At 31.5% G+C, this 24,566-nt stretch overlaps 1 protein-coding gene across 2 annotated transcripts in view; it reads left to right on the forward strand.

The window, feature by feature from the left end:
* Positions 1-10,959: 10,959 nt before the first annotated feature.
* LOC143256295 (bicaudal D-related protein homolog) overlaps positions 10,960-24,566 on the forward strand; it is a 67,472-nt gene continuing 53,865 nt past the window's right edge. Inside the window, exon 1 of one of the 2 annotated variants that reach the window (XM_076513351.1) lies at positions 10,960-11,796. In XM_076513351.1, the coding sequence (XP_076369466.1) occupies positions 11,545-11,796 (252 nt within the window). In that variant the 5' untranslated portion in view covers positions 10,960-11,544. The remainder of the gene's footprint in view (positions 11,797-24,566) is intronic. The other variant, XM_076513350.1, reaches the window with a different exon arrangement.

Consider the following 24,566-nt stretch of genomic DNA (forward strand, 5'->3'; position numbering starts at 1 on the left):
CATGTGAAATAAAAATAAAAACAATATTTAACAATGTATCCATGTGAAATAAAAAATAAACAATATTTAACAATGTATCTATGTGAAATAAAAATAAACAATATTTAACAATGTATCCATGTGAAATAAAAACAAACAATATTTAACAATGTATCCATGTGAAATAAAAAATAAACAATATTTAACAATGTATCCATGTGAAATAAAAAAAAACAATATTTAACAATGTATCCATGTGAAATAAAAAATAAACAATATTTAACAATGTATCCATGTGAAATAAAAATAAACAATATTTAACAATGTATCCATGTGAAATAAAAAATAAACAATATTTAACAATGTATCCATGTGAAATAAAAAATAAAACATATTTAACAATGTATCCATGTGAAATAAAAAAAACAATAAACAATATTTAAAACAATGTATCTATGTGAAATAAAAAATAAACAATATTTAACAATGTATCCATGTGAAATAAAAAAAAAAAAATATTTAACAATGTATCCATGTGAAATAAAAAATAAACAATATTTAACAATGTATCCATGTGAAATAAAAAAAAACAATATTTAACAATGTATCCATGTGAAATAAAAAAAACAATATATTTAACAATGTATCCATGTGAAATAAAAAATAAACAATATTTAACAATGTATCCATGTGAAATAAAAAAAAAATATTTAACAATGTATTGTGAAATAATGTAATGTATCCATGTGAAATAAAATAAAAAATGTGAAATATTTAACAATGTATCCATGTGAAATAAAAAAAAACAATATTTAACAATGTATCCATGTGAAATAAAAAAAAAAACAATATTTAACAATGTATCCATGTGAAATAAAAAAACAATAAACAATATTTAACAATGTATCCATGTGAAATAAAAAATAAACAATATTTAACAATGTATCCATGTGAAATAAAAATAAACAATATTTAACAATGTATCCATGTGAAATAAAAAATAAACAATATTTAACAATGTATCCATGTGAAATAAAAAATAAACAATATTTAACAATGTATCCATGTGAAATAAAAAAAAAACAATATTTAACAATGTATCCATGTGAAATAAAAAATAAAAACAATATTTAACAATGTATCTATGTGAAATAAAAAAAAACAATATTTAACAATGTATCCGTGTGAAAAGAAATAAAACAATATTTAACAATGTATCCATGTGAAATAAAAAAAAACAACAATATTTAACAATGTATCCATGTGAAATAAAAAATAAACAATATTTAACAATGTATCTATGTGAAATAAAAACAAACAATATTTAACAATGTATCCATGTGAAATAAAAAAAAACAATATTTAACAATGTATCCATGTGAAATAAAAATAAACAATATTTAACAATGTATCCATGTGAAATAAAAAAAAACAATATTTAACAATGTATCTATGTGAAATAAAAAAAAACAGTATTTAACAATGTATGCATGTGAAATAAAAATAAACAATATTTAACAATATCCATGTGAAATAAAAAATAAACAATATTTAACAATGTATCCATGTGAAATAAAAAATAAACAATATTTAACAATGTATCCATGTGAAATAAAAAATAAACAATATTTAACAATGTATCCATGTGAAATCCATGTGAAATAAAAATAAAACAATATTTAACAATGTATCCATGTGAAATAAAAATAAAAACAATATTTAACAATGTATCCATGTGAAATAAAAAATAAACAATATTTAACAATGTATCCATGTGAAATAAAAAAAAACAATATTTAACAATGTATCCATGTGAAATAAAAAATAAACAATATTTAACAATGTATCCATGTGAAATAAACAAAAAACAATATTTAACAATGTATCCATGTGAAATAAAAAATAAAAAATATTTAACAATGTATCCAAAATAAAAAATAAACAATATTTAACAATGTATCCATGTGAAATAAAAAATAAACAATATTTAACAATGTATCCATGTGAAATAAAAAAAACAATATTTAACAATGTATCTATGTGAAATAAAAACAAACAATATTTAACAATGTATCTATGTGAAATAAAAACAAACAATATTTAACAATGTATCCATGTGAAATAAAAACAAACAATATTTAACAATGTATCCATGTGAAATAAAAAAAAATATTTAACAATGTATCCATGTGAAATAAAAATAAACAATATTTAACAATGTATCCATGTGAAATAAAAAATAAACAATATTTAACAATGTATCCATGTGAAATAAAAAATAAACAATATTTAACAATGTATCCATGTGAAATAAAAAAAAACAATATTTAACAATGTATCCATGTGAAATAAAAATAAAACAATATTTAACAATGTATCCATGTGAAATAAAAAATAAACAATATTTAACAATGTATCCATGTGAAATAAAAAATAAACAATATTTAACAATGTATCCATGTGAAATAAAAAATAAACAATATTTAACAATGTATCCATGTGAAATAAAAATAAACAATATTTAACAATGTATCCATGTGAAATAAAAAAATATTTAAACAATATTTAACAATGTATCCATGTGAAATAAAAAAAAAACAATATTTAACAATGTATCCATGTGAAATAAAAAATAAACAATATTTAACAATGTATCCATGTGAAATAAAAAATAAACAATATTTAACAATGTATCCATGTGAAATAAAAAAAAATAAACAATATTTAACAATGTATCCATGTGAAATAAAAATAAACAATATTTAACAATGTATCCATGTGAAACAATAAAAAAAAACAATATTTAACAATGTATCCATGTGAAATAAAAAATAAACAATATTTAACAATGTATCCATGTGAAATAAAAAATAAACAATATTTAACAATGTATCCATGTGAAATAAAAAAAAAACAATATTTAACAATGTATCCATGTGAAATAAAAATATTTAACAATGTATCCATGTGAAATAAAAAAATAAAGAATATTTAACAATGTATCCATGTGAAATAAAAAATAAACAATATTTAACAATGTATCCATGTGAAATAAAAATAAACAATATTTAACAATGTATCCATGTGAAATAAAAAATAAACAATATTTAACAATGTATCCATGTGAAATAAAAACAAACAATATTTAACAATGTATCCATGTGAAATAAAAATAAACAATATTTAACAATGTATCCATGTGAAATAAAAATAAAAATATACAATGTAATGTGAAATAAAAATAAACAATATTTAACAATGTATCCATGTGAAATAAAAATAAACAATATTTAACAATGTATCCATGTGAAATAAAAAAAAAAACAATATTTAACAATGTATCCATGTGAAATAAAAAAAAAACAATATTTAACAATGTATCCATGTGAAATAAAAATAAACAATATTTAACAATGTATCCATGTGAAATAAAAAATAAACAATATTTAACAATGTATCCATGTGAAATAAAAAAAAACAATATTTAACAATGTATCCATGTGAAATAAAAAATAAACAATATTTAACAATGTATCCATGTGAAATAAAAATAAACAATATTTAACAATGTATCCATGTGAAATAAAAAATAAACAATATTTAACAATGTATCCATGTGAAATAAAAAAATTTAACAATATTAAAAATAACAATATTTAACAATGTATCATGTGAAATAAAAATAAACAATATTTAACAATGTATCCATGTGAAATAAAAACAAACAATATTTAACAATGTATCCATGTGAAATAAAAAATAAACAATATTTAACAATGTATCCATGTGAAATAAAAAATAAACAATATTTAACAATGTATCCATGTGAAATAAAAAATAAACAATATTTAACAATGTATCCATGTGAAATAAAAAATAAACAATATTTAACAATGTATCCATGTGAAATAAAAATAAACAATATTTAACAATGTATCCATGTGAAATAAAAAAACAATAAACAATATTTAACAATGTATCCATGTGAAATAAAAAATAAACAATATTTAACAATGTATCCATGTGAAATAAAAATAAACAATATTTAACAATGTATCCATGTGAAATAAAAATAAACAATATTTAACAATGTATCCATGTGAAATAAAAAATAAACAATATTTAACAATGTATCCATGTGAAATAAAAAATAAACAATATTTAACAATGTATCCATGTGAAATAAAAAAAACAATAAACAATATTTAACAATGTATCCATGTGAAATAAAAATAAACAATATTTAACAATGTATCCATGTGAAATAAAAAAAAACAATATTTAACAATGTATCCATGTGAAATAAAAATATAAACAATATTTAACAATGTATCCATGTGAAATAAAAAAAAACAATATTTAACAATGTATCCATGTGAAATAAAAAATAAACAATATTTAACAATGTATCCATGTGAAATAAAACCAACAATATTTAACAATGTATCTATGTGAAATAAAAACAAACAATATTTACAATGTATCCATGTGAAATAAAAACAAACAATATTTAACAATGTATCCATGTGAAATAGAAAATAAACAATATTTAACAATGTATCCATGTGAAATAAAAACAAACAATATTTAACAATGTATCCATGTGAAATAAAAGATAAACAATATTTAACAATATCCATGTGAAATAAAAAATAAACAATATTTAACAATGTATCCATGTGAAATAAAAAATAAACAATATTTAACAATGTATCCATGTGAAATAAAAAATAAACAATATTTAACAATGTATCCATGTGAAATAAAAAATAAACAATATTTAATAATGTATCCATGTGAAATAAAAGATAAACAATATTTAACAATGTATCCATGTGAAATAAAAATAAACAATATTTAACAATGTATGCATGTGAAATAAAAGATAAACAATATTTAACAATGTATCCATGTGAAATAAAAAAAAAAACAATATTTAACAATGTATGCATGTGAAATAAAAAATAAACTTCTTTGTTTGTTTTGTAATTTCGCACAAAGCTACTCGAGGGCTATCTGTGCTCGCCGTCCCTAATTTAGCAGTGTAAGACTAGAGGGAAGGCAGCTTGTCATCACCATCCACCGCCAACTCTTGGGCTACTTTTTTACCAACGAATAGTGGTATTGATCGTCACATTATAACGCCCCCACGGCTGGGAGGGCGAGCATGTTTAGCGCGACGCGGGCGCGAACCCGCGACTCTCGGATTACGAGTCGCACGCCTTACGCGTTTGGCCATGCCAGGCCTAAAAGCGTGTTTTCTTATAGTAAAGCCACATAGGGCTATCTGCTCAGCTCACCGAGGGGAATCGAACCCCTGATTTTAGCGTTGTAAATCCGGAGACATACCGCTGTACTAGCGGGGGGGCAAAATATTTTCTCAACCCAAACGTTTCGTTTTTCTGCATATATATTTCTCTACAAGTGGGTTTTCTCGACATCACAGAGTGTGAGCATGTTTGGTGTGATGGGGATCCGACCCGCGACACTCAGATTACAAGTCGAGTGTCATAACCACCTGGCTGCATCGGGCATAAAAGGTAAACAATATTTTACAAAGTATCCATGTGAAATAAAAATAAAAATATTTAACAATGTATGCACGTGAAATAAAAAATAATCAATATTTAACAATGTATGCACGAAATAAAAGATAAACAATATTTAACAATGTATCCATGTAAAATAAAAAAAAAACATGACTTGAAAGAAGTTTCTTTGGAAGATACTCGACCATTAACCCCTACACCAGTTCTTTCGCCACTCTAGCAATATCATTTGACATTTACTATTACACTGTATTCACGGCCAAAAACTTGTGATGCACAAATTTGCAGTGACAGGACTCATACCCTGGGCACTCTAGTTTAAAGTGATGTTGAAAAATAATCAGTAGATAAGAACCAGATCCCGAGAAGAGGATTTCGCTATATTATCTAAAATTAAATTATTTTGAGGTCCAAATTATCAAGACGACAAGAACGTATTTCACTTCCGATTTGGTAATGATGTTTTTATTGTAGCGTCACCCAGTGGTATGTTTGCACACTAGATTGTTTTTATCGTTTATCAGAACAAAAGCTTTTCTTCCTCCACTCTCCATATTCTACTGCACATGTTTGTCAATGAGAACTCCAAGAAGCGTGGCGTTGTCCTTAATTTTGTGTCTTTTTTTGACGCAGCATTAACCTTTGGATTTGTGATCTCTAAAACGGTAATGACAAGGTTGTGAGATCGCTTCTGACGTCATATTTTAATCATTACCAAATCAGGATTAGTTCTTTTTGAAACGTCCATTTCCCGAAATATTAAATTATTTATGGAACTAACATATTGCGTTACAGAGATTGCACGACACGTTGACTCGCAATCTGAGAGTCGCGAGTTCGAATTCCTGTCCTACTAAACAAGCTCGCCATTTCAGCCATGGGGGCATTATAATGTAACGATCAATCCCACTATTCGTCAGTAAAAGAGTAACTCAAGAGTTGACCGTGGGTGATTGCGTTTAGCTGCATTTTCTCTAGTCTTTCATAGCTGAATTAAGGATAGCTTGTGCTAATAGCCTTCATATAGCTTTACACGAAATTCCAAACAAACCAAACATCACAAAGGCTGGTTGTTTGTTTTTTATTTTGTTTTTTCACTATTATGCTATATATTATTGTTTATAATGGTATATAATAACAATGCCTATCATCACTACCATCAGCAATATAAATATACACTACCATCTGTTCTTAGTCCATGTAACTATTTTGTATGGTATAGATGATCTTCACCAAAGTCTGTTTTGCAGTTTATTGGGTTCATGTGAAGGTACATACAAACTTTCATTTTTGCATTTTGTGGTTTTTATGGACGTTTTCCTACCTTTACCTCATCTCCTATGGATGGATCTCTTTCAAATTTAGTGTGGATATTTAGTGGATCCATGAGAACATAAATACAAGCTAATGGTTTCATGTTTTGTGTTTTGCAGTTTTATGGGTGTTTCCTCCAAGTACGTATAAGGGAGGTAACTTTTCATGTCCTAAAATAACCTTTCATCAATCATGAATTTGCATAGCTTCCCTCGAGCACTCGAGTAATCCAGATAATTAGTAATAAACTTGTAGTAGGATCTTTTAAATTATCAGGTGAAAATAATTCCATGTTTAGTCCACGTTATTACAACAGATTATTTCATTTCTAGCTTTAACGCTTCCGTAAGCTTAAACACCTGTAAATTGTTGTAGGCCACGTTATAAATTACATTGAATATTATTTAAGTCTAGAACTAACGTAAAATAATATCAACGCACTTCCTAAAAGTATCTGCATCAGCTAACATACTACATGGTGCCCTCTACTATCTACTCAAAAAAATTTAGGACTATCTCGTATTTACAATTCAGTTTCTAATGCACGAGGAAACTTTTGCAGTTAAATTAGAATTTTTAGGCCTATATTAATGTTATTATTAAAACCCACAACTTCCTCTGGCAAGTAAACAGGTTATGAGATTTAAAAATCTGGTTTGTTTAATTTTTAGTGAAGCAATTCGATAACTATCTGTGCTAAAAGCATATCTCACAACATTGATAAAATCTAAGATTTATAACTCGGTAAAATAGAAAATGATAATTATATTCCTCACCAAAATATTCTGTTAATAAGGTAGATCAAAATAATTAATCACAGAATATTGAACCATACTGAATATAATATAACATTCAACTTCAAATATCCTTCACATAAAACATCCATTTGTCTTATTAGTTATTTTCTAAATTTCATTTTATAATCCACTTGATGAGAGTCCAAAACATTAAAAATCAAGTTTCGATACTGGTAATACGCAAAGCACTGATAGCCTATTGTATAGCTTTTTTATTAAACAACAGACAATTATATAATTAGTCAAAAAGCCTACTACAAATAATGTTATTTCAGATTTATTGTTAATTTCAATAAAGAAATGAATGAGAGGGTGGAAATTGGAGAACATTTGGGTGCAAGTGATCATTGCTCTATTAGGTTCAATGTTTCGCTTCATATGGAGATAAAAAAAATAATGATATCTTGGTTAAGCATTTGTCAATGTGCTGCATAAAAAAGCATGTATATGAAAGTAATTCATATAAGTGTGTAGAATAAGTTAACTAATTGGATGGAAGAGTGGTTGAATAAAAGAAAGTAAAGGTTTGTTACAAATGTAGTTCAGTCAACCTGCATGAATATCACAAGTGGGGTACCTCAAGGGTCAGTCTTAGGACTGTTGCTTTTTTATTTATATTAATGACGTAGATGAATGAATGGTCAATAAATTATTTAAATTTACATATGATATCAAGGTTTTGGGTCTGTGAAGATAATGCTTTTGATTTACAAAATGATTTAGATCATTTAGTGAGTTGGGTAAATAAACGACAAATGGGTTTGAATTCTAATAAACGCAATATAATGCATGGTGGCTACAGAAATTTGAATTATAAATATAATTTGAATGGAATTATCCTCAACAGTGTCAAAAGAAACGGATGTAGTAGTTGATCAATCTCTACAGCTATTTAAGCAGTTTGCTGTTGCTAATGGTAGAGCAAGTAGGATTTGAGGTTGTATCTACAAAATTATCAAATACAAGTCTAAAGAGATTATAATTTCATTGTATATATCCATAGTTAGGCCAGATTTAGGATATTGTGTTCAGTTTTGAACTCCTTACCTTAGGATAAACATTAAATTGTTGGAAAAGGTTCAGAGAAGGGTTACTAGAATGGTGTTTGGGATAGAGGGGTTGTATACGAGTACCAGTTGAAATTTCTTAAACTGTTTTCTCTTTAAAAAATAAGAGTTAGGAGGAATGTGATTGAGTTGTAAAGAATATTAACAGAAGCGATGCTTTTTTTCATGCTTAACTTCGAAAATAGTAGGACAATCGGACATGAACGTTATTTTCAGTTGAGACAGTTTTAACTTTCTAATGGGTACTAGGTTTTTGGAATAATTTTTTTATTTGTTTTTGAATTTCGCGCAAAGCTACACAAGTGCTATATGAGATAGCTATCTTTAATTTAACAGTGATAAACTAGAGAGAAGACAACTAATCATTAGCACCCACCGCCAAATCTTGGGTTACTCTTTTACCAACGATTAGTGAGATTAATCGTAACATTATAACGCTCGCACGGCTGAAAGGGTGAGCATGTTTTGTGGGACTGGCATATGAACCCGCGACCCTCACATTATGAGACAAGCACACTAAATACTTGGCCATGCCAGACCCTCTTGGAATGGCTTGCTTTTGGATGTTGTGGAAGCAATTAATTTGAGTGAGCTTAAAAGAAAGCTTGATACGTTTATGAATGATAAGGGTTAGCTTTAAGATAATCCAAGGGTTGCGAGTTCGAATCGCCATCGCACCAAACATGCTTGCCATTTTAGCTGTGGGGGTGTTATAATGTGACGTTTAATCCCACGATTCGTTGGTAAAAGAGTAGCCCAAGAGTTGGCGGTGGGTGGTGATGACTAGCTGCCTTCTCTTTAGTCTTACACTACCGAATTAGGGACGACTAGGGCAACTAGCCCCTCGCGAGCTTTGGACGAAATTCAAAAACAAACACACACACACACACACATATATATATTAATTTATCGAATGTATTGACCTCAACTGAGTATTTCTTAAACTATTTTTCTTACCTTTTACCCTTACAGAAGATTATCAGAATTCAGGACCAGCAATAATTTTTGTTGATGTTTTGCTAGAATACACAAAATATATTAGCATTAAATATTATTAGCCGTAATAAACACGTATAGCAAGTGTACGAATGTAAGATTTCAAATGTTTTAATACTGCGTGAAAACGTAAAATGTTATGAGGTTTTCGAAAGCTAGCCTAACTTATAAAAGGACTGATAATAATATACCTAATGAAGTAATTACATTGTTGTTGTGTGTATTTCACTAGTATGTTGTTACGTTTTGCAGTTATGGTGTTTCCTTTCACACCATCAAATATTTCGCTGTATTGCTTATAAAATCCACACGCCAGAGGCCCAATCTGTTATTCCACTTCTTTACAATTACTGATCACTAGTGGTAATATTACAGTTAAAACTTCGTAATTTAAACGTTTAGCAAAAACATACATTTATGATTCTCTACACTACAAACTTTCAGATAACATCAGTTAACGTCTGTGTCAAAATGAATAACGTTAAATTCACTATTAAAAATCACAAATAATTTCTAAACTCCTCGGATGTCACACAAAAGTTTAGTGAACAAGGATAACTCTTTTAAACAAACGTCATCTGGCTTAATGCATTTTGATGATTTTTTTTCTATTTTCACAAAGTTCAGCTTTTACGTTGTTATTTTTTCTAAGATAAATATTTTATTAATCGCTGAATAATCGATTTTTGATTTTTTTTATTTGCTCGAAAGTTACTAAGGCTGTATGCGATTGTCCCTAATTTCAAAATACTAACCAATTATGACAATTGTTGGCTTTCCACGCTTCATAAAATCACTTGTTGTAAGATGTTTCGTTTTTCAAAGACTCATTTTAATATTTAGGAACTTGTCTTTGCGTTTGATAAAACAGTGAATGTATAGTTTAGGTTTTTCATTAGATGTATTATGTTTAATCCAGGTAGTGCAAATTGTTGTTCCTGCTGAAACTTTGAGTTTTACGTGGCTCTTGGTGAAGTAAAACAAAAAAATATGTGTATGATATTAAAAACGTTACTAATTCGTAATTCTTTTTACAAAGAATATTTGAACATTTTTTTGGTACAAAAAGGCTTGTAGGCACACTGCCCTTGTCAATTTTACTTTACCGTGAATTATTTTCACAACATGCTTGCGTGAATGCCCACAAGTATGAATGACGTAACTTATACGTAATAAAGTGAGCTTCGTACAATAAGTAGTTTAAATTCCTATACCTTTTTCACAGTAATATATGTTATAAAAATATGATTTGAAAAGTTTTAAGATTGTTTTATGTGTGTGATTCACAAAATACAGCTAGACTGTACAAGGTAAAGAGGTGGAATTTGTTATTTCATCACCTGTTATGAATGATTAAATTACTTTCGAGTGAGAGTTCCGAGCATCCCTTTCGGTTCTCAGCCTCAGATGTTGACAGCATTGGATCAGTGACTTCGGAACGTAGCTGTCAGAAGGTAACTAGGCAGGGGAATAGGTAGGAAGGTAAAGAGGAGGGTATGAGGTAAAACAAACCATTTATCTTTCGTGTGAGGTTGAAAATGAGTCAGATATGTTCGGTTTTAAGAAGAAGAAAAAACTTGAATCCGATGGCCACGTCTGATGTGATATTTTTCCAACCGTAGCTCTTAAGAATAAGCACTTGTTAGTTACTTTCGTTAAATTGTCGTTGACATATACATATCGGTTATTTTTGCCGTTGCTCAGGGTTTGCATAGCCTTATCAAAATGGATTAATCTTAGGACTTGCTTGTGAGGCAGTGTTCATTACAATGAATATTTCTAACGAAAGAGAGACGTGATATTTTTCAGAGTTTTGATATTAGACGTAATTTGGAGACAATAATGTGTTCCTGTACATTACAAGATATGCAACAACCAACATCCCCAAACTGTCACAGTATCTACAGCGATATCGAAGACTATTTAAAAAAGGCTGAAAATACTAAAAGCGATGATGATATATATGCAGAGCTAAATCGAAGAGAAAATGACCTAATTCTTGCCGCAGAATTAGGGAAAGCCTTACTGGAGAAAAACGATGAACTTAGTAGGGCGAACGAACGTTTAACTGAAGAATACTCCTCCAAGCTAGAGGTAAGTTTTGCTTTCGTTGTTGTGCCGAGTGCTATGAATCGTATTATATTCATAGTAATTAATATTTGTTCGTCTTAATGTTTTATTTAAATAGTAATACTCTTAGAAACTAAAGATAAGTTTTGCTTTAGTCGTTTTGTTATGAATCAAGTCATATTCATCATAAACCATACCTGGTTGCTTTAATTATTTATGTAAATAAAAAAAATACAGTATTGTTAAGTTTTTCTTCGTGTCTGCTGTCTCATGATAAATGTTTTATTTTAATATTTTCTGTAAATGCATGGTTTTTCATCCAGTTCTTTTTTATCACGCATTAACTTTATTACTATGTCTGTGGTATTATTAATATTACAATTCACAATATATTGAGTACAAATACTACAACTTAAAGCTGTTAAGACTATGAGTATAAAATGATTTTTAATAAATTTTCATTCACGTTATTACAAGAAGTTAACCCGACTTTTTCAGTAATTCGCCCAGATATTTAAGATTTTAAACGTGGAGATTTTTTACTGCTTAAGAATAAGAGTAGAATTTATAGAACAAATTATAATATTTCTCAAACACCACAAATAATTCCAGTCTTGTTAGTTGGTCCGTATTATGTCATATTTTCACGTTTCAAAAAAAAAAGAAAAAAGCGTAGTTAAATCATAGCGAACCAAGGAACATATACGTGTAAAAATATCTTTAAGAACACATTATCGTGAGAATATATGTAGTGGCACAGTAATCAAGTAAAGGTCGGATACTGCTGGGGTGACTTACAAATCGATGTGACGTAACGAACATACGCACTGTTGCGAATGTCTTTATTGAATGATTCCATTATTATATTTGTTACATGAAACCCGTGTAATGGAGTATTTTTAAACAAAATACGTACTTCTATAATGTATTTACACGATAATAGCAAATTGAAGGATATCTTGCTGATAGTGAAGGAAATAACCTTTCTCTAACATACTTAATATTTGAAGGGTCATTTTTATGTTTAGAATCATTATATACAACATTACAAGGTTATATGAGAAAGTATTCTGCGCCTTAACGCAATAGTATAGAACCAAGATATATAGTAACTTCTTTTTTGAAAAAAAACACATTTCGTATTGATCGCTGCCTCTTAGCCTAAAATATATGTGAAATCAATTTGTTCATATACACGTTTATAAAATATATTTTAGTATCTAGGTCAATGTTATCTTTGTTCCTAAAATTCTGACTCATTTACAGAAAACAAGCTTTTACCAGAAAATGATAAAATGTTTGTCAGAAAAAAACAACAAATAACTATTTAATGCACCTGTTATAATCATTCAATTTCTCGTCGCACGCACTGCTCTATGTATTTGTCAAAATACCGTATAGTTACCACGGTAACGTTAACAAAACTACACTCGATAAGTGAACTGCGCAACTCGTAAGCCTAAGTTCGTCTGTCTTGTTACACATGATCTTAAATATTTACCTTTGTTAACAGAATAATAAAAGATACAGAAATGGTCACCGAAATAGACTTTTTTTTATGGCTTCAATTCTAATCACTTTTCGGAATCCATTTCTTCAAGTTAGTGGAATCAAGTTGAACTTGTGTCGAAACTATTCAAAAGACACTAAAGATTGCTCAAGCGAGATATTTTCAAAGAATATTTTTAAAGTTTTATATTAGTTCTTATTACATTGTAACTTTAATACGTGAAGCAGATCTATGTAGGCATTTTAATGTTTTAGAACACAAAGGACTGTTGTGTTTTTTTAATGTTATTCAAGACGTAATACAAATAATGACTTAAAATGTATATGAAAATAAATATTAACTAATAACATTTGGCAGTTAAAACCAAATAATTATTATGTCCGTGGCTTTGTTTCTAAGATATTGTAACTTGTTCTTTTAGCCTTAACCGTTCATATAGCATAATTTAAGATATCCTAACACTGAATATAATCTTCTATTAGTTCCGTTTAATAAAGTTAAAACTAGCCAGAAATATATATATACTGAATGATGTAAAGTACATTTATTTAAACCCGCAAATTACCGATTTGTTTACATACCATTCACCACTGCTGAGATACATAAATTGTAACAATTAAAAGTATTAATAATAAATCCATGTATTCCGCGGTAGGGGAGAAAATCATTGCACCACCCAACATTGTTTTTACACTTTTCTTGTCTTCTACAATTTTTTACGAGACCTTAAGTTGTGAAAGTGTTAAAACTAGTGTGAAACAGATACGGTACATTGGAAGCCGTCACTTATTTCATTCATCCAGACATGTACATGTACCTTTTGGTTAACAAACCAAACGTAACACAGCAGATAATCAACAAGTATTTGATAAATACAAAACTTTCCTCCAATAAGAAAGCACAGTCTTAAAGATAACGCCATTAATGTAATCGACAAAAAGTGGTCACAGAACCTGTTCTTGTTTTAATATTTTTATGCGCGCTCTGTCTTTGATACCTACTTGTCATCGCTTTGGCTGGCATAAAGTGCACAAATGTGAAGGGGTGACTTCATGATGTCACACGTGGATTAGGCCTTTCTGCAGTTCCAAGATGTCACACGTGGATTAGGCCTAATCCAAGATGGTTCCCAATTTTTTTTCTTTTTTGGTTGCAGAACTTTTCGATAAGGTTGCGATTTGACCTGTTGCCCAATTAACGTGGTATATTGATTGTCTTCCTTGAACCAATGAAATCAAACCTAAGATGTCCTTCCAATGCATGTAGAGTGAAGTGTTCTCTTTATTTCACAACCACTGCACACAGTGCATGAATATTACCAACATTTTCAGCTCTGCGCATGGAGTGCAATCACCCTAGATTGTGCACTGGTCAGCTCCGAATTTTTGACTTTACGACTTCAGGATCTTGATGTGCTTTCACAAAATAGAGGCATACCACATCCTAACCAAAGATTCATCCCCAGTAGCATTCAAATATGCTAGATGAAACTCGTATGAAGCTCTTACCAGACCTGTGCAGGTTGAACTTTGGTTCGTTTCAGAACACTTCGCTCTTTATCCCAGTTCCGACTCTTATTTCCCGTCTTGTCAGTGACATATATGTGTGTATATGGGACCCGTAAAAAAAAAGTATTTTGTATTAAATTGACTAAAATATCGCGAAGTAATTTTCAAAGAACTTTAAAATTATGCTTTTTGTGGCATCTTGACCCCCCCTTCCTCCATAATTCCTACAAGTGGGTAAGTTCACCATTTTTGTTTGTCAATATGTGAGACAAGTAAAACAGTATCTTTGTACCACATTCCATGTAAACTTCTCAATATACGGCTGAGTACCACATTCCATGTAAACTTCTCAATATACGGCTGTGTAGTTCACCTCAAAATTGTAAACTTCTCAATATACGGCTGTGTAATTCACCTCAAAATTGTAAACTTCTCAATATACGGCTGAGTACCACATTCCATGTAAACTTCTCAATATACGGCTGAGTACCACATTCCATGTAAACTTCTCAATATACGGCTGAGTACCACATTCCATGTAAACTTCTCAATATACGGCTGAGTACCACATTCCATGTAAACTTCTCAATATACGGCTGAGTACCACATTCCATGTAAACTTCTCAATATACGGCTGTGTAGTTCACCTCAAAATTTTATTTGAAGTCTACCCCTTCCCCCCAAGACTTAGAATGAGCAAATTTAACGTTTTTTATGTCAACTTATTGGGCGCATGAAAATCTATATTTGTGCTAATTTTCATCTTGATTGCTGCAGATATGACCACACAAGAGCCAGAAAAATATATTTAGAGTTTTTTCCTCCATAAACAGGCCTAGATTTTACAAAATCCTAAAGGTGTCTTATCCTACTGGACGACGTGTACCTCAATACCAAGTTTCAATTCAACCCGCTGAGAAAGGAAGGGAGTAGTCGTCGATTGAATTAGACAAAATCTCCCAGTTTCTGTGTTAAATATAGGAGTACCAGTAGTTAAGGAGATTTATTAAACACTGTTGTTTTGTTTGTTTCTGTGAAGCTTGTAGTGGTAACTGACAGAAGCGTAGAGCTACAAACAACGTGGTGTATAAATAATTTCGAAAAATATGGAAGAGTGCTATCTGTGCCAACCGTCCCTAATTTAGCAGTGTAAAATTAGAGGGAGGGCAGCTAGTCATCACCACCCACCGCCAACTGTTGGGCTACCCTTTTACCAACAAATAGTGGAACTTATCGTCACATTATAACGCCCCCACGGCTGAAAGGGCGAGCATGTTTGGTGTGACGGGGATTCGAACCCGCAACCCTCGGATTACGAGTCGAGTTTCTTAACCACCTGGCCATGCATGGCCTACTTGCTTGTTACTGAACACAAAGCTACATAATAATATATCTGCTGTAACTACCATAGATATCGAAACCCAGTTTTTAACATTGTACGTCATCAGACTTACCGCCGTAATAGGGAGAGCTGCCGTTTTGGTTTTACTTGTCTGACTGTAGTTTCAAAGGTGATGAATACCTTTACCGAGTTTTAGAATATTAATTTAACCCATGAACAGTGGCTACACTTTAACCCATTTTATGATTATATGAGGATTGCGACTTCGGAAATACTAGTTAACTTTAAGAAAAATAATAATTATTCTTCATTAATTGTTTAGTTGAATGGATATCTAAAAACAAGACAATTAATTTTTCTAGTAAATGAAGTTACGCTCTAATTGAATTACCACATCTAATCCTCAGGCACAGACGGGTAACTGTATTAATACAATTTTAAAATAAATTTGGTTCTGTTCAGAATTTTAACTACAATTCTACGTCAGTGCCTTTGTTGCTCATTTCAGTATTTGAAACTGATGATAAAAGGTCTGTCCTTATTCGAGACGTGTAATGTTTTTTGGTATCTGGGAGGATGTGTTAACCTATTAATATTTTAAAATAATCGAAGACTAAAGCAAGTATTTTTAACCTTTTTATACGCGTAACTAACACTAATAGTACAAACTGTTTCACACGTTTATAAAAACTGTTTACACACCCTAAAATATATTTTCTTAACGAAGTGTGTTCTTAGATGATTACCAAGCTGCATTACAGTGACAATATTTTTTCCATGTAATAGTTTGTAGACCTTTATCGACTGAAAAATTAAATGAGTTATTTAAAAAAACAACAGGAAATCGTGTGCAGGGCGGTAAGAAGTTGCACGAACGTGTATACCAGTGTATCCAGATGGAAAGCTACTGGTCTTTACAATGGCAAAACTGACCCGTAGACCGTGGCCATGTTTGTTTTCTTTAATTTTTATAAATTTACCTCCTTTAAAAATCGTCTTTTAGTTCATAATTATTTTTGTTGTTGTTTTTTTCAACTGTGTGTAGTGCCACCTAACGACGAGGGTAAGTAACTTAAACTTATCGATAAAAAAAAAAAAGTGAAAAATGGTTTTGAATACTTTCAAATGGGAAATTATTTAAGGGTTGAGTAACATTGTTAGCACTTTGAAAATTCGTACTTTTACAAGGTTGAATAAATTTTATTCCAGTAGGAAATCTTTTAAAGGGGTCAAAGAGAATATAAAAAAAAAACAAGTTATGTACGGATGGATTGATTGGTTGGTTTATAGACGGCCATATTGGTAAACAGACTGCACGTGTTCGGATGGATTGATTGGTTGGCTTATAGAAGGCCATATTGGTAAACAGTGTGTTTTCATTGACCGAGAAGCAGATGTAGAAAGTAGTGGAAGAGATACATTTACACCAACATGCTCGCCCTTTCAGCCGTGGGCGCGTTATAATGTGATGGTTAATCCCACTATTAGTTGGTAAAAGAGCAGCCCCAAAGTTGGCGGTGGGTGGTGATAACTAGCTGCCTTCCCTCTAGTCTTACACTGCTAAATTAGGGACGGCAAGCGCAGATAGCACTCGAGTAGCTTTGCGCGAAATTAAAAAAAAAAACACTGTAACTCAAGCACTTTCGAAAGGTGGGCATTTCTTCTTCAGGACCAAATTTAGAAGACGAAAGGTCTACCTTTTGAAATTTTGGCAGGTTGACGCTTTAGATAGTGTTCAATATTCCAAATTGGAAAGGGAATTGCAAATGTAGACGTTTTTTTATAATTTTAAAATTTTGAGATAAAGTTTCTCTTCAAGTTATTACTTTGAAATATGTAATTTCTGTTTTAAAAAATCTCCATCAATTGACAGGTATTGCAGCCTGTAATATTAATACCAGCTGACGATAAGCAACATAAACCAGTGTAGAAATTAAGAACTACATTGGCTGTTGTGTTCAGTAGTATAACTTATCAGTAAATGTACTTGTCTCTTGCAGACGAGAATTACACAGAACTTGCTCTTATAAAGCTTTGATCCACCACCGTAGAAACTGCCTTTCTTGGTTTCTGTACACTTCTGTTGCGATAGTTGGCCGAGCTTAGTTCTAGCCGATATGCTCTATATATTCCAAATAATGAAACGTTGCTTTTGTAATACAGAGCGAATCCATGATATAATGCGTTAGAATCTTCAGCGCTCACCCACCTTGAGGAGATGCACTGTTGCACGTGGCCCCAAGCGGATCAGTGATTGTTGGTTTTCTTCACAACACAGATTATTATTTTCTTTTGTTAGAAAATAAGGGTTTTTCTTCAGAACTAGTTGCTCATACTAGGTGTAAACAACTGACTGGTACATTGAAATTTGAGCCTTAACGCGTATAGCCCATAACATTTTGCATCGGGGCGTGATTCCTCCATATGGTGGGCACACTGCTGACAGCCCATTGTGTAGCTTTGCACTTAACATCAAAACCAACTTAACGTTACTATTGCACTAAGAGAATGGAAAGCTACTGTGGTTGGAAATTTTCTTTTAAATAACAGAATGTATTTCTTCAATGGATGCACAGTATCGAACGTTTTAATCTATTCGTATATTGCTAAGGGAAATGATAACTGGCTGTTCTGTTAACATATGAAAGTTTTTATATATACTAACTGTGCCACTGCTGTTATTGATGTGAGTGGTTTGACTTTGTTTGTATTTAATACAGATATAGGGTATTCGGTCGTGTGGTTTGATATGCTGTTGAAGTCTATGTCCAAAAATGACCCTCATTCGATTTTTGTTCTGAATAAACGAATCAAGCAATTGTTGGAATAGTATGACCAACATCACTACCAAAGTTGCTTCCAGTTCATCAACTGAAAAGCTAGAACTGAGCAGAATTCGAACCCAGAATTCTGCTTACTGATACTCTTGCAACAATGGACAGTCATTATCTCAGGATTTTGTAATTTCATTGATCTAATTTGGAACAGCCTACTTATTCCAGACTTTCTGCTGTTAGTACCACAAATAGACGAGCTTATATTAAAGCAAGTACAACTAGCAGGTCTTCCTGAAATTTACAGTTATCCTTTGTTGAAGAAATCCCGTTGTTTACTATTTTATTTTTATGAGATGAGAAGGTGTCCATATCTTAGGCACTGTAGTTTCAACACACGTACACATGCCAGAAAGTAAAACTCTCTGTTATTCTGCGTTGTACGTGTGGACCCACAAACAGTTTGTTAAATAAATACTTTAGAAGATTATTCTTCAAAATAGTTGGGTCTTCATATCCCTTTCCAATAGTTTTGATGTATCCTCATTGTGGGACGTCATCAATATTAAATAAATGAAGGGTTTAGTGTTAAAACTTGTTTGTTTTGAAGGCGGCTTTCCGGATTGTTTTATAACGTAAAAGGCTTGACGTTTTTTTCTGTTTTGTTTACTTAATGTTTAGATTTTTCATATTCTGTTTAGGAAGCTATTTGCAGTTTTGATAAAAACGAATATTTGAATTAAATATCAGGCATAAAACCTTGTTACACTCAATACAATAGTTACTGGGACAAAGGTTAAACAAAACTGATGTAAATAAATACTTACTTTTTGATAAAATACGTAGGAAAACATTGACTTCCAAAATCATACATTGGTTACACAGAAAAACTAGTGTAATACAGAATAGGTAGTTTCATTAAACGAGCCTTTACACATCAGCATATTATAACTTCAGTTTATAAACCCAGAGCTGAGTATTTTGGTCAGATTGATCATTTTGTAGATATTTCTATTATTTCACGTTATGGACAAAAGATATTTGTACACATCTAATGCACGGTTTAAGTAATCTGGCTTTATTTCTTTAGTTTAAGCGCAAAGCTGTACAATGTAGGGATCAAGCCCCGAAGTTTGGCATTATGAAACCTCATGCCTATCTCTGAGCCTTTAACGGAGCTTTAGGTACTTTCTGTTTGGTTTGAACATCATCTGTAGGAGTTCCAGGGTTAATGTATTCTCGTTGGTGGACACCATCTGTAGGAGTTCAAGGGTTACTGTATCCTGAAAACAGGTTATGAACTTTCTGTTGGCGTTTGTTTTGGTTCTTTATTGTTGTGAAATTGATGGTAGCTCTTATAGGTAGTACACCTTAGAGAGACAGAAAATTCATGACATCGAAGTTTTATTGTTTTTTCCTTCCGCATTTGAGACCTCACAAACATAAACTTGAGCTTAGCATAATACTAAACTTATCCGTCGTGTTTTATTTATTATAACACTGTTCCTTTATTATTGGCTCTTTGTATGTACCGCGGGAAAATCTGTCTCCACCTCACGCGCAAGTATTCTAAAATTTATGTAGCGGACCATTCAATATGGTGCACACAAAATATTTGGATCATATGATGTCAATTGCAGTTGAAGGAGGTAATACCTTCTTTTATTAACATTAGGTTTTTGACAAATAATTTTAATAGCATAATAATTCATCTTCACCAGGTACCTTTTTCCAGATAATGTACTTCCTTATGCAGCTGTTCTTTTGAACTGGAGCTATTAATAGTTTATATCTAACAAAGCGGTCACCCCAGTGGCACGTTGGTATGTTGGACGGATTTTCGACACTACAAACCGGGTTTCGATATTCATGGTGGGCAGAGCACAGATAGCACATTGTATAGCTTTGTGCTTAACTTTAAAAAAAGCATCCAATAAAGTTTTCATGTCGCCAGTTTTCCATATTTGTGATGAACTGATGACTAGTTCAGTTGAGTATCAATACGTGTCCTAAATCCTTTCATTTTCAATGCATTATTAACCCTACCATCATTGCGTTAAGAAAAAATGGCTTGTTCTCACGAGTGCATTTAATACTACTTTTTGAGATTCAAAGCCAGCAAAAATATCCTTAACAAGTTAGACAACAGAAAAGTCTTGGATTAACGCACTTTTAATTTTATAAGTTTAATAACACGAGCTAGAACAGGTGCTAATGGACTTCCCATATGTATTTCTTCAATATGGTCGTAAAATTCCTACTTAATTTGAAATGCGTTTTTTGTTATTGTATTTCTTCAACTGATTCTATCTTCCAGGACAGTTATCTTGAAATGCAGCTAGTCCTGTTTCTTGAGTAAATTTCTAATTATCTAAATGGCTATGCTGCATTCGTATGTGTAATGTGACATTTTTTTCCGCATCAAAGCCAGTAAAGTTTCACCTCTAAGCCGCCTGAGGGCGTTCCACAAAACATCAGAAGTAAAAATTCGACGAAAGAACACGTTGAAGTGTGAAACGTCCCGAGTTTTAAAACGTCTTAAAAGTAAGCTTTAAGTAGATATACAGTCTTCTAAATATGACGTTGGGTGATAGCGATCAGATATGCAAGTTAAGTAACGCATGACCAAATCACATTATTAGACTACGTCCTAATTTTCTGAAAACCAGTTATCGTTATCACGGTAATTAAAAATCCGGTCAAGGCATTCTGTACTTATTGTTTTATGGTGAGAATTTACTAAAGATTTACCATAGCTTGAACTTGTTGACCTTACTGGAGAACAGAAACAATAAAGACATCTTTGTTTGCGTTCTTAATTTAAAAGTTTGCGAATAGAAGCTCGAAATGAGCACGTAGTGCAGTTTTGTATTGTTTATATTGATTCGGCCTACAGTCGTTGTGACGCAACTGAATTTGTACTTGAACTATATATTCAGAGAATCGATATCTGAATCTTTAGGTTTCTCATTGCTTGGTTGTGTCCGTAAGGAAACATACTCCAAAGTGTAACACACTCCGCTCTTGATGTACGTGTATGTGTAACACCTGCTAGTGTAACACACTCCGCTCTTGATGTACGTGTATGTGTAACACCTGCTAGTGTAACACACTCCGTGCTTGATGTACGTGTATGTGTAACACCTGCTAGTGTAACACACTCCGTGCTTGATGTACGTGTATGTGTAACACCTGCTAGTGTAACACACTCCGTGCTTGATGTACGTGTATGTGTGACACCAGCTAGTGTAACACACTCCGTGCTTGATGTACGTGTGTGTGTGTGTGTGTAACACCCGTGCTGGATGTAGCGCACACGTGCTTGATGTACGTGTGTGTGTGTGTGTGTGACACCAGCTGGTGTAGCGCACCCGTGCTTGATGTACGTGTGTGTGTGTGTGTAGCGCACCCGTGCTTGATGTAGCGCACACCAGTTGTGCTTGATGTGCTTGATGTGTGTGTGTGTGACACCAGCTAGTGTAGCGCACTCCGTGCTTGATGTACGTGTGTGTGTGTGTGTGACACCAGCTAGTGTAGCGCACTCCGTGCTTGATGTACGTGTGTGTGTGTAACACCAGCTAGTGTAGCGCACTCCGTGCTTGATGTACTTGTGTACAAGTTATACTAATAACTGACCTATAGCCCGTACAAAAATGACAGGTCAAGTACTACCATCCCCATTCCATAGCATACCGTAACCTGTTATTTTATAGCTAACTGAAAATGCGAAATAAATAACTTGTGCGGAATAAACCTTGACAAATAAAGAGGCAGAAAAATGCAGTCGAGACAGTCTTACGTCGGAAATGCCCTTTGAGAGCCAGTTAAAATTAAGATAATTTATTAAATTAATTCGTGGTGAGTTAATAAAATAATTATTTATAAAAAAAATCGGTTATATTAACAATTGTGAATATATAGGAAAGCCAGTGCGTTTTGACAGCATTATATTCCAACAATGTCTTTTAGTCACGTTGCCTAGCTGCAGAAGTGCAGCCTAATATTGTTGTTAGACTATGTATTGAAAGCATAAAACGAAATGTATAGACAATAATCAACGGAAAAACCTAAATTAAGAAATAAAATAATCCAGTTTTAAAGATGTGTTACAACAAAAACTACCTTCAGGAACGATTTAAATTTAAAATCTAATCAATATTTTTACTTTCATGTTAAATATTATACACCTGGCTCTATATTAAGTGATACACTACTTTAGGCTTAAGTATATCAACAATCACTACATCTATTAGGTTTCGTATCACACATATCCTTACGACTCCTTTTGCACTCCAGTCCACTGTGTAGCTACAAACCAACCTTCTGTCTGTAATGTGAGTTTTTAAAAAATAAAATGGTAAAATTACGAACATCACTAAAATTGTAGCCACCGGTAGAAACCAATCGTGGATATCGAATTGTCTTTATTGCTACTGTTGTTGTCTGCTCCAGAATGTAATTTTAAAATAATGACCAGAGGGAAGACTACCAGCCGGGAGCATTTCCCAAAAAGAATATTAATATATCTGTACGTATTATAACAAGCGATACTTTACTTTAGAAATACAGGTAGGCTTGAGAGGAGCTAAGTAGAGGCCTTAACGAGTAATAAAATCGAATTGGGTATTGTTGTACGTTCTACGCTTGGTATTGTTGGCGTACGTAGAGTTAACTAAAATAAGTCAAATACAAAGTTTTATAAAGACAAGCTACAGTAATATAGAGCTTTAAAACTACAAGAACTGAAAGTAAAAAATATATATTCCTAGTTCAGCTCAGACTAACATAATTACACTGACTTGCCAGAGTTGGGATAGTTTTTAACGTATTTGTAGTTTTGACTTTCTTATTTCAATATTTGTTGTATCTTTAAAGCTCTATGTTACTGTAGCTAGCTAGGCTACTTTTATTTCAATCTCTACTTTATAATTATTTTATTGATTATTATTACCGGTCTAAAGCTGTATCTGTTGGCCGATTTTCACGGGCGGGACCACATCTCAGATTTGTTTCTCCGTTGACGCACCCCATGCAAAGATAAGTTACAGAGAAGGGAATTTGTTCTAGTGTTCTGTTACCTGAAATTTCTGCCGAATTATAAAACCACAATGCTTCCTTCATTAGTGTGTTTTCATGCTATGATACTGATATACCATTAACGTACATAATTCGGGGATTAATTATACACTTTGTATAAAAATGGTTATTTGTGTATGGGCCCTGTTTCCTTATTAAAAACCAAACACAAAATCAGCACAGCATATTTTGTGAACGGTAATAACGCATTATTCACAGCACTCTTATTAAAACTATAAAAAATTTGTATTTTATAAAAACAAACTCTATTAACGTGCATTTCATTATTAGTTTTATCTGTTTGACCCGAACTGAAGTCCATTTTTTTTTTCCCACACCGGGACACAAATTATTACCTGCACGGTGTTGTGTGTGTTAGATGGTGATTTTGTTTTTACCGCTTGTCGTTAGGGCAAATAAGGTCTACAAAATCGTGCACACTTGGTTGATCATGAGTCTTAAGACTTAAGAATGAAATTGGACTATAGTTAAAAAACGTTCCATAAAATCAGTACACACACACACACACACACACACACACACACACACAGAAATAAAAAAAAAACTTGTAGCTTATGCCAAAT

Source organism: Tachypleus tridentatus, chromosome 7, assembly GCF_004210375.1.
Source record: "Tachypleus tridentatus isolate NWPU-2018 chromosome 7, ASM421037v1, whole genome shotgun sequence".
In the NCBI taxonomy this organism is placed as follows: Eukaryota; Metazoa; Arthropoda; class Merostomata; order Xiphosura; family Limulidae; genus Tachypleus; species Tachypleus tridentatus.